The 11512-nt window shown below is 40.1% G+C and overlaps 1 protein-coding gene across 1 annotated transcript in view; it reads right to left on the minus strand.

Moving 5' to 3' along the window:
- The window catches only part of Lrrc36 (leucine rich repeat containing 36), a 72883-nt gene that overhangs the window by 48807 nt on the left and 12564 nt on the right, over positions 1-11512 (minus strand). Inside the window, 2 exon segments of the mRNA XM_017799650.2 lie at positions 4112-4162; positions 4164-4240. Coding sequence (XP_017655139.1) covers positions 4112-4162; positions 4164-4240 — 128 coding nt within the window.

Below are 11512 nucleotides of genomic sequence, written 5' to 3' on the forward strand. Positions count from 1 at the left end.
CTATGATTTATCAGTGCTTTGGTCCCATTCTTGGGGTTCTACAGTATCAGGATTGTCTTAATGTGTGCAGTACCCTGTTCAATTATTCTTCTAATGTTTCTCAGTGTAAAAAATCAAGGAAACAACTTTTATCCTCTTTTTACTTTTCCTAGTTGATGTGAATTTCTGGATTCTCCACCATGACACTAAAAATTTAAAAAAAAAAGTATTTTCTCCCTGGTAAAACAAAACCAAGTGATGCAGATCTGCTAGAAATGCAGATAATCAGGTAAATCATAGAAACAAAAAAATATATATAGAAAACTAACATTTTACCAAGTACTTCCTTTTTGCCAAGCACTGTGCCAGGAGTCTTTTATATATTGTATTTTATTACATTTGTTAATTTGATTAATCTTCTCAAGTTTTTGTCTAATTTATAGAACTGGAAAGGAGTATAAAAACAAATTATGGGGGGACTGGAGAGATGGCTCATCGGTTAAGAGCACCTGCTGCTCTTGCAGAGAACCAGCAACCATATGGTAGTTCACAGTCATCTGCAACTCTACTTCTAGGGGTTCTGATACCCTCTTCTGGCCTCTGAGGACATTGCATGCACATGCAACCAAACACTCATACACATAAAGTGAAAATAAACAAAATATTGAGAAACACACACATTACAGCAATGCTCACTTAATTTTTAACACAAAGAAAACAGGGTTGGGGGTCTGGAGAGATGGCTCAGTGGTTAAGAACACTGATTGTTCTTACAGAAGACCCGGGTTCGAATCCCAGCACCCACATGGCAGCTAACAATTGGAATTCCAGGGGATCCGACAGCCTCTTCTGTCCTCCCCCGGCATTGCACGACACAGGTGCACTTACCTACATGCAGGCAATACATGCATATACATAAAATAAAAATAACAAATAAAATATTTAAAAAAAAGGAAGAAAACAAAGTTGGAGGTAGCTGTTGATAGAGTGCTTTCCTAGCATACACAAAGCCCTGGGTTGGATCCTTAACACCACAAAAATGGGGCCTGGTCAGGCATACCTATAATCCCAGCACTGTGAGATGGAGACAGGAAGATCAGAAGTTCAAGGTCATCCTCGGATATCTATTGAATTTGAAGCTAGTCTTTGATGCATGAGACCACCTCTCAAAATGAGATAAATATATGAATGAAAAAAAATCTATACAACTCTAAAATAGTCCTTTCTGAAATAGATGGGCCAAATATAAATAGTTACTAAAAAGTAGTTTAAGCTGGGCATGGTGGCGCATGCCTTTAATCCCAGCACTTGGGAGGCAGAGGCAGGCAGATCTCTGTGAGTTCAAGGCCAGCCTGGTCTACATAGTGAGTTGCAGGACAGCTGGGGCTACAGGGAGACCCTGTCTCAAAAAGACCAAAAAAAAAAAAAAATTTAAAGCCAGGTGTGGTGGCACATGCCTATAATCCCAGCACTCAGGAGACAGGCAGGTGGATCTCTGTGAGTTCAAGGCCACCCTGGTCTACATAGTGACTTCCAGTCCAGCTAGGGCTGCACAGTGAGACCCAGTCTCAGAAAACAAAAATGCAGTTTAAATTAATAATTAGTTCTTTGGGCTGGAGAGATGGCTCAGCGGTTAAGAAGAACACTGGTTGTTCTTGCAGAAGACCCGGGTTCGAGTCCCAGCACCCACATGACAGCTAACAACTGACTGTAACTCCAGTCCGAGGGGATTTGACAGCCTCTTCTGACCTCCTCAGGCATTGCATGACACAGGTGCACTTACCAACATGCAGGCAATACACTCATAGACATAAAATAAAAATAAGTAAATTTTAAAAAGATTTAAAAATTAATAATTAGTTCAACTGGAGTTGCTTTTTAGAAGATTTTTTTAAATTTTATTTAAATGCACACGTGTGTGTGTGTGTGTGTGTGTGTGTGTGTGTGTGTGTGTGTCCTTCATGTGTGCAGGTGCCCATGGAGGTCAGAAGAAGGTACTGAATTCCCTGGAACTGGAATTATGGGAGGTTGTAAGCTGCCCTGGAACTCACTATGTAAACCAGGCTGGCCTAGAACTCACAGAAGTCTGGCTGCCTCTGCCTCCCAAGTGCTGAGATCAAAGGCATCTGTCACCAAGCCTGGCTGTTGTTTGTTTTTGTTTGTTTGTTTTTTGGTCTTTTTGAGACAGGGTCTTTCTGTAGCCATAGCTGGCCTGGATTCACTCTGGAGACCAGGCTGGCCTTGACCTCACAGAGATCCCCTCTGCCTCCAGAGTGCTGGGACTAAAGGTGTGTGCCACCACTCCTGGCTGTGGTTTGGTTTTAATTTTTAAATTTTGACCTTTCTAAGTAGCTCAGGCTCCTCAAAGTCATGATCCTCCTGCTTCAGTCCACTGAGTGCTGAGACTAAAGTGTACACTTCTACACTCAGGCTAGGCTGCTGCTGCTACTTTTTAAAATGTGTGTATTGTGTTGTGTGTACAGCATGTATACGTTTTGTGTGGGTGTGGCATGTGTGCATGCTGGTTCAGGTGCGTGTGTGCATGTGTGCGTGCATATGTGTGTGTGTGTGTGTGTGTGTGTGTGTGTGTGTGTGTTAAAACCAGACGTGGATGTTCAGCACCTTTCCTCTCTCCTTTTATTTTCCTAGACAGGGTCCCTCACTGAACCTGAAGCTCATGATGATTTGGCTAGGCTGGCTGGCCAGTGAGCTTCAGGGGTCTATCTCTGCCCCCATCAGTACTAGATTATAGATGCCCACCATGCCCACTTCTGTGCATGCACTGAACTCAGGTCCTTATATCTACATGGCAGACACTTTACCAATTGAGCCATCTACCAGCCCGAGGCTTCTTCTTTTAAGGATCTGAGCTAGACCTTGTGATTGGATATTTATTGGGTGGTTATACAGGTAGCCTCTAGGAAGCACAAAATTGTCAGAATAGTCTAGGAGATTGTTAATTAGTCCTGGATAGCATCTGTAAATCTGTATCACTTCTATGAAAGAAGCACTATTTGGAGGTCTACCACAGAGAAAGCAAAAACCCCCTCTGAGTGTGTGCACATGCACTGACTTGCAGAGTTCTTCGTGCTTGCTAACCCTCACATACACGTTCATACCGGTTCCTTGCTACTTTTTTAAAATGTGTATGTGTGTACATATGTGTGTTCATGAAGAGGCCAGAGGATGACTTTAAGAGTCTTCCTCAACTGCTCTCCACCTTGTTTTTTTTTGACAGTCTGTCACTGAACCTGGAACTCAAACTTACTTGGTTAGACTGTCTAGCCAGCAAGCTCCAAAGCTGGGATTATAAGCATACTACGGTGCTTGACTTTTTATGGGTGCTGGGGATCTGGATTCAAGACCTCGAGTTCGCACAGCAAGCACTTTACCAACTGAGCCATCTCTCCAGACTCCCTACTTCTCATACTGCCCTCTGCTCCATAGTCCCCTGAAGGGGACATTTTTCTTTTTTCTTTATTGAGGCTACAATTTCCTGATACGCCTAGAAAGAGTGACAAAAGAGGTGAGTGTTTCTCTACTTCTACCATATACCACCATCAGCAGAATCCCCTGGGTATGTCCTGAACCCACCAATCTTGCTCTCACAGGAAGGACTAAAAATCTTACTTTTGCAAGTTCTTATCTTAATGTTTATTTTTATTGTTATGTATATGAGTGTTTTGCCTCCATTGTAAGTGCACCACATACGTGAAATGCCGGCAGAAGCCAAAAGTGGGCACTGCGCCTAGAAAGAGTGACTCCCTTTAAACTGGAGTCATGGATGGCTGTCAGCCACCATGTGGATGCTGAGAACTGAACCTGGGTCCTCTGTAAGAGCAGCTAGTGCTCTTAACCATTGTGCCATCTCTCCAGCCCCGTCTTAATGTTTTTTTTTTTTTTAAATCAAGCTTTAATATAATTTTTCCTGAGTAAACAATAAATTTTACCCAATATTTTGTAAGGAATAATTTTAAACATAAAGTGAAAAGATTTTATAGAAAATAATAAAATGTACTTGGAAATTAATTAAAAGGAAGACCCTATACTTCCAGGCTTATATTTTCTCTTATTTCCTCTTGTGAGGATATAAATTGAGTTGACCTGGCTGGTCATGGAATATAGAACCTACCTTTAGGCTAGTGATCAAATTCTTTGATAAATCTAAGGATCGGAGATTTTTTAAAGTTTCTAAAGGCATCACCAATGGAATGGATTTTTCCAGCATAAGATCCCTGCAATGAAAGAGACTCCACCAGTTCTGAAAAGAGACCATCACTAAATATGTTATGATCTCTGATTGAATAAACAGCAGTCAGTAAAAACAGGCTTTTCTCCCTCCCATAACCAATCTGTGAAGGGTATGATATCTATGGCTCAATAAATCAGATCTTTTGCCTTTATGCCTAGTGGGACATGATAATTGTCCATTTTGGAAAAATAACAATAAGCTGTAGATGAAACTTTCACAAAAAAGATCCGCTCTTTTAAAAAGCAACAATATGATCTGATACAATGATATTAAACCTCAGTATCATAGAGCTCTTGGGTTTTCCTAATTACCTTGAACTTGTAGTGCAAGTCCCTAAAAGTTAGTTCTCAAAACAAAATTTATTGTCCTCTGGCACATGTCTTTAATCCCAGCACTCAGGAGGTGGAGGGTGGAGGCAGGCAGGCAGATCTCTGTGAGTTTAAGCCCAGCCTGGTCTCCATAGTGAATTCATGCTAGCTGTGGCTATAGGGAGACCCTGTCTCAAAAAAGACCAAAAAAAAAAAGCAATCAAGCAAGCCAGGTGGGCAGTGCATGCCTTCAATCCCAGCGCTTGGGAGAGAGAGACAGGAGGATCTCTGAGTTCTAAGCCACCCTGGTCTACACAGAGAGTTCCAGGTCAGTCAGGGCTACATAGTGAGGCAATGTCTATAAATAAATAAATAAATAAACAAACAAATAAATAAACAAATAAATAACAGATGAAACTGTTAAGGGGTCCCTTAGATGGAGACAGTATTAGACTAACTGTCCAAATAACAGTGCATTAATACAAAAGACAATGTATAACATCTGTGATCATGTCCTAGTAGTTTAATCTCCCTTTGTATGAGTTTCCTCTTCTGTAACATGAAGGAAATAGTTGTGCTTAGCTTAACTCATAGGATGTTGTAAGGATTAATGTATGTATAAAACTTAGTGCCCATAGGACTGGGGAATGTATCTCAGTGATATACTATTTGCCAAGACCCCCCCCCAACCAAATGTATGGCACATGGCTTATAAGTGATATGTATTAATTACTGTTATGAAGTCAACTAAAAGAATGAGGTCTATTCGTAGATTATCATAAGGAAAAATTTCAAGATATAGAGAGGAAAAATAAAAAATTTGAGTATAATTAAGTAAATTCAGCTAGATTTCTAACTGTATTGAAAAAGAATGAATCTCAAATTGTGAATATAAATTCTAGCAAGTTTGGTGGGTCAAACTGAGAACAGCAACCAAAAGTAGAAGAGGGTTCTACAAAATCCAGCAATCTGGCTTGTAGGTAAGTGCCAGAGAATTCCATTGAAATAGCATTTTAAGGTGCTGGCACAGTTTGGGCCTCAAACCTTTAAAAGTCATACACTGAGGATCTCATTCAAGACAAGAGCCGTACCTGGGAGAGATTAGTGTAATCAGAATCCAGATAGAATGAAATAGAAATGATAGTAACAACTGAAGACAGGGAAGATGCAGACAGGTGTCAGGGAGGGAAGCCGAGATGGCAGAGCTCAGGCAGCATAAGGTCATATGTTCCAGTACTTTCTGAACCCAACAGAAGAGGGAGCTCTGAAATCCTTGTGACTAGAAAGCTATTTTGGCCCAGTTTTCTCTCTGCACTTGAAGAGCCACAAAAAAATGTTGCAGTAAAGTTTTCAATGAAGAACATTATAAGAAAAAGGGAAAAGCAGAGACATATGCATAAAAAAGGAAAGTCCTCCAGGAAGAAACCGCCTCAAAGCAAATGAAGACACCCTTACAAAGCAGCAGCTCCCAAAGTGTGGTCTCTAGGCCCCTAACGCTCCCTGAAACACACACAGGGGTCCACAAAGTCAAAACTATTTTCTAAAGGATTATTTTCAGAACAAAAAGAAGATATTAATTGCCTTTTGTTGACTTTGCAGTTATGACACTAAAGTGGAACCCCACTGTCTCCTAAGGATGATGAAAACTTGCTGACCTTTAAGGAAGATGAATCAAGGTAGTGGCATCAGGTTTCACCAGAAGTCATTGCATTCCTCACTGATTATAAGTTTTAAGTTTGTTTTTTTTTTTTAAAGCCAGTGTTACTTAAAAATGTCCTTAGCCAGATGTAGTAGCCACTAGTAATTCCAACACTTGGCAGGAGGATCCTAAGGAAGTCTGAAAACAGCCTAGGACTACATAGGGAGATCCTGTCTCAAAACAAAAACAAAAAAAAGCCCTTGACCAACAGTAACTGTGATTTTTTTTTTTTTTTTTTGTCTTTTTGATACAGGGTCTCCCTGTAGCCGCAGCTGGCCTGGATTCACTATGGAGACCAGGCTGTCTTCCAACTCACAGAGATCTGCCTGCCTCTGCCTCCCAAGTGCTGGGACTAAACGTGTGCGCCACCATGCCCAGCGATTTTTTAAAACTTGATCCTTCAGTACATTTCTTTTCCTATCGCATGACTAAATGGAAAGTATGCATAAAGTGTTTCTGCTCTTCTATACACTGAAGAGCAGTGGAGGTAAGAAACACTTGTGTGATTGAGTTGTAAGGTAACCTAGACACTTAAAATTTTTTTTATATTATGTGCATGAATGTTTTGCCTGAATGTATTTAAGTGTACCATGAGCATGCAATTCCCACAGAGGCCAGAAGAGAGTGTCAGATCCCCTGGAACTGTAATTATGGATGGTTGTTGGTTACCATGTAGTGCTGGGAACAGAACCGAAGTCCTCTCCAAGAGGAGCTGCTTTTAACCCCTGAGCTATCTCTCCAGCCCCATGAACTAGCAGCCACTTTTTAAGAAAAAAGTTTGTATTTTAAGTGTATGTGCACAGGTGTGTGTGTGTGTGTGTGTGTGTGTGTGTGTGTGTTGTGTGCATGAGTGGTTGCACATGTGCCATAGTGCACATGTGGAGATCAGAGGACAACTTCAGGGAATTGGTTCTCTGCTTCCACCGTGTGGGTCCTAGGAATCAAACTCAGGTGTCAGGTTTAGTGCCAGGCACCTTTTCCTTCAGAGTTATCTTACCATTCCCAAAGCATTTTTTAATGAAACATCATTTTTACTTGGGGGAAAAAAAACCCTGATAAACAATGGTTATTCAGATTGACTATTTAACAGACTTTTAAATCTTGTTTGTTTTGTTTTATAAGGCAGGGGCTTATGTAGCCCAGGCTTGCCTCAGCCTCATTATGTAGCCAAAGTTGACCTTGAATTCCTGATCTTCCTGCCTCTACCCTGAGTGCTGGGATTATAGGTGTGTATCACCCTGGGTGGCAGAAAGTAAGCCTATCATTTCAGGAAAGCAACTGATAATTATTGATAACATTTCAGTTTCCAAGAAAAACATAAAAATTATGATTAGGGGCTGGAGATACAGCTCAGTGGTAGAAGATAGGTTTAGCATGTACAAGGCTCTAAGTTTGATACTGAACAGTGTCTCCTCAAAACAGAATTTTCAAAAAATTTTACCTGTCCACCATGAGTTTGATGTTTCCCGATGCTTAATTTTTTTTTAATGAGATGAGTGGTGATATAAAAAAGATCTGATTTTTATGTTGCACAATGACTATCTGTCAATATTTAGAAGATGTACATAACTCAGCAAGTCAATGTATTTCAAATGACCAACACATGATAATGTTAAGGTCTTATGTGGATAAAAGATCCACTCAAACTTATGACCATGATGTCTTCCTTTTGGAAACAGATTTCTTCCTCTGTGAAGAAAGTGTTCTGCAGGTTTCCATATTCCTGTCTGTCAAAATACAAACACTTTCGAATATTAGGGTTTTCCACTCAGTAATTAGGAAACCTGCAGACCATAAAGAATGCCCAGAGGGTAATATAAATTTTTTGTTTGTTTCAGTTTAGACATTTGGCAGCAAGGTAAACCTGATAGGAATGTACCTTGTGTGAACTAAGAGAATTTTATAATGCCAGTTATTTATTTACCATGGACATAAAATTTGGGGGGAGGTCTTTTTGAGACAGGGTCTCCCCATAGCCCCAACTGGTCTGTAACTTGCTATGTAGACCTTGAACTGGCCTTGAACTGGCCTTGAACTGGCCTTGAACTCACAGAGCTCTGCCTGCCTCTGCCTCCCGAGTGCTGGGATTAAAGGCGTGAGCCACCACACCCGGCTGGACATTGCTTTAATGGAATCATGAAGCTTTTTAGAAGCTAGAGCAATAGGAAGGATAAGGCCATTATGAAATTTGAAGAACCGGCTATCATCATTTTAAGGCATTTAAAGATTGCTGTATGAAATTATTTTGTCATTCATTCAAGTAATAAATGGAATGAGTACTTTCTCAAAAAAATCACTGAAACATAAGATATACCAATGAATCTCACTATAACAGAGTGCAAAACCTCACTGATATAGTTTTAGAAGACAAATATTTGGGTTGGAGAGAGGCTCAGCGGCTAAGAGCATTTACTGCTTTTGCAGAGGAGGCAGGTTCAGTTCCAGCACCTACTTTGTAGCTCACAGCTGCTTGTAACTCCAACTACATAACTGTATTATGCCAGAGTTTTTACATTTATTTCAAACAAAACAACATATTAAAACAGAATTGAAAAGGAAGCAAATATTTCTATTAAATCAAGCATAAAAGAGAATTGTAAGAATATAAATCAATGATACTTACCTTAAAACAGATACTTTAATTTTTATTTTTTTATTTTTTGGTCTTTTTGAGACAGGGTCTCCCTGTAGCCTGAAATGGCCTGGAACTATGTAGACCAGGCTGGCCTTGAACTCACAGAGATCTGCCTGCCTTTGCCTCCCAAGTGTTGGGAGTAAAGGCGTGCACCACCATACCTGGCAGATACTTTTTTTATTTTGGAAACAATTGTCATAAGAACATTAGGTTAACATGTAATGAGTATATTATGGTTATCTTTTAATGAATAAATAAATAAATATTTTTATCTTTATTTTAATTCCTATATGGTAATGTTAGCAGATACAGTCTACATTAACAAGAGCTCTTTGAGCTGGGCATGGTGATGCATGCCTTTAATCCCAGCACTGGAGAGGCAGAGGCAGGTGGATCTCTGTGAGGTGAAGGCCAGCCTGGTCTATATAGTGAGTTCCAGGTCAGCTGGAGCTACAGGGAAACCCTGTCTCAAAAAGACAAAACAAAACAAAACAAAAAACAGAACAAAACAAAACAAAACACCCAAAAAACAAGAGCTCTTTGAGGTATGTGTGTCATTTTTTCCAGAGCTAAGGATCAAACTCAGAGTTTCACATGTGTGCTAGGCAAGTGTTCTACCACCATGATTCAACCTTCCCATTCAATAATTTCTAAGAGTGTAAAGAAATCGAGAGAGAGAGAGAGAGAGAGAGAGAGAGAGAGAGAGAGTATTTCTGAAAAATGAAAATTAGAATTAGGAAAATTCAAAAAAGGTAACTGGAAAGGAAAGGAAAATTTGAAAATAAAGAAGACATATAACTCAAGAAATAAAATAAAATGCAAGAGATAAATAATGTGTAGCTAGTTTTAAAAAACCAAAGGGAGCCAGGCGTGGTGGCGTGCTTTAATCCCAGCTCTCTGGAGGCAGAGGCAGGCGGATCTCTGTGAGTTCGAGGCCAGCCTGGTCTACATAGTGAGTTCCAGAACAGCTGGGGCTACAAGGAGACCCTGTCTCAAAAAGACAAAAAAAACCCAGAGGGAACCATATTAATCGAACCACCTACTGACAAATTATAGAAACAACTAGATCAAGGAATATAATACATTTTCAGGCAAAGTTTATTTGAGAATGTTTGGTCTTTACCCAAGCTTTAGCTATATAGCACATGGTAATTAAAAGTACCAGACTGGTGCAACTAACCTTCTTAGATGTCTAACGGCCATACTTTGAGGCCTATACTAATTTGGCCAGAGGGACATAAAGGACAATTTTTGCTCTCCTAGGTTGACTAAGCTCCAGGGGACTATAAGCATCTCTCAAAATGTTCTGTAACTGTGGTATGTCACCTGTCCTCTTGATCAAGGAGGCCACGGAGGCCCCACCAAATGGACTTGAACCAGGATCCAGTCCTGAAAGAGGAGGGTCAACACAGAGGAAACATTTCCTTCATGCTTCCAAGTGAAGGCAGCCACGGTCGAGCAGGACCTTTGACTTATCTTCACATAGATGGAACTGGTAAAAGAAAGGAGCCAAGGGCTCCTCCCAAGCCCATGTGACCCCTGAGGAACAGATCCTCAAAGGACCTTAAAAGTAAAAATAAATTAATTTATATGGGCCAACTGTATGGACTTAAACACCCAAAAGGAAAGTATAAACAAAAATTAAAGGGATTGATATAATTCTTTAAGAGTCCATGTGTATAGCTAAAAGCTACACAACAAGAAACAATGCCAGACAGGAGATACCTTCCTTTGAGTTGTTGGCCAGGGTGGCCCAAGAGAATCCCAGACAGTAACTCAGCATAGAAATGGGAAAATCAAAGCAGACCCCAATCTTATCTAAAGGAATATTGGCAACTGATTGCTGCTAGATAAGGAAGAGCTGATATTCTTAAAACAAGGAGCTCTAGATAGGCTGACTAGATTCAGCAAATGGACAAGCACTGGAGAATGGCTGGGGGGGCCAACAACACAGTGGACAGTAACAGGGATTACAGAGTAGATGGGCTCCAGTGTGTGTGGGGGGGGGGGGAGACTATGGGAGGGTGCCATTTGGGATGTGGGTATATAGATGAATAATATTGTTTGGGATGTTCTGTATGAAATACACACAAAAAATCAACAAATTTTAAAAAAGTGAGTTATATTTGAGGAAGAAGCATAAAAATTTGCTCCATGTAAATTAGTGGAGGTGAAACATTACCATTGAAATCTACCCGATGATTTTATATCCACGCTCAGGTGGATCTCAGAAAGTAACCTACTGTGACTAGTAATAATGAGATACATAGAGATCAGAGATGCATGTGCATCTAAGTGTTAGTAAGTGCGTGGGAGGCAGAGGCAGGCAGATCTCTGTGAGTTCAAGGCCAGCCTGGTCTACATAGTGAGTTCCAGGACAGCTGGGGCTACAGGGAGACCCTGCTTCAAAAAGATAAAAAAAAAAAAAGTGAGTTTTTCTGTATGAAACAGTATATTTTAAAATGAAATGGATATCTTTTTTAAAGGTTAAAACCTCAACCAATTTTATGTCTTATAGGGTTTATACTGAGTCCAATATTATATAACTGTATTAATTCAACTGTGAACCTAAAAATTTACAGCCAATTTTGAAAGAGATGCATCTTAGCTCTGGAAATTGTTATTGAATATGTCAATGC

Source organism: Nannospalax galili, unplaced genomic scaffold (assembly GCF_000622305.1).
Source record: "Nannospalax galili isolate Female #2095 unplaced genomic scaffold, S.galili_v1.0 scaffold799, whole genome shotgun sequence".
Classification (NCBI taxonomy): domain Eukaryota; kingdom Metazoa; phylum Chordata; class Mammalia; order Rodentia; family Spalacidae; genus Nannospalax; species Nannospalax galili.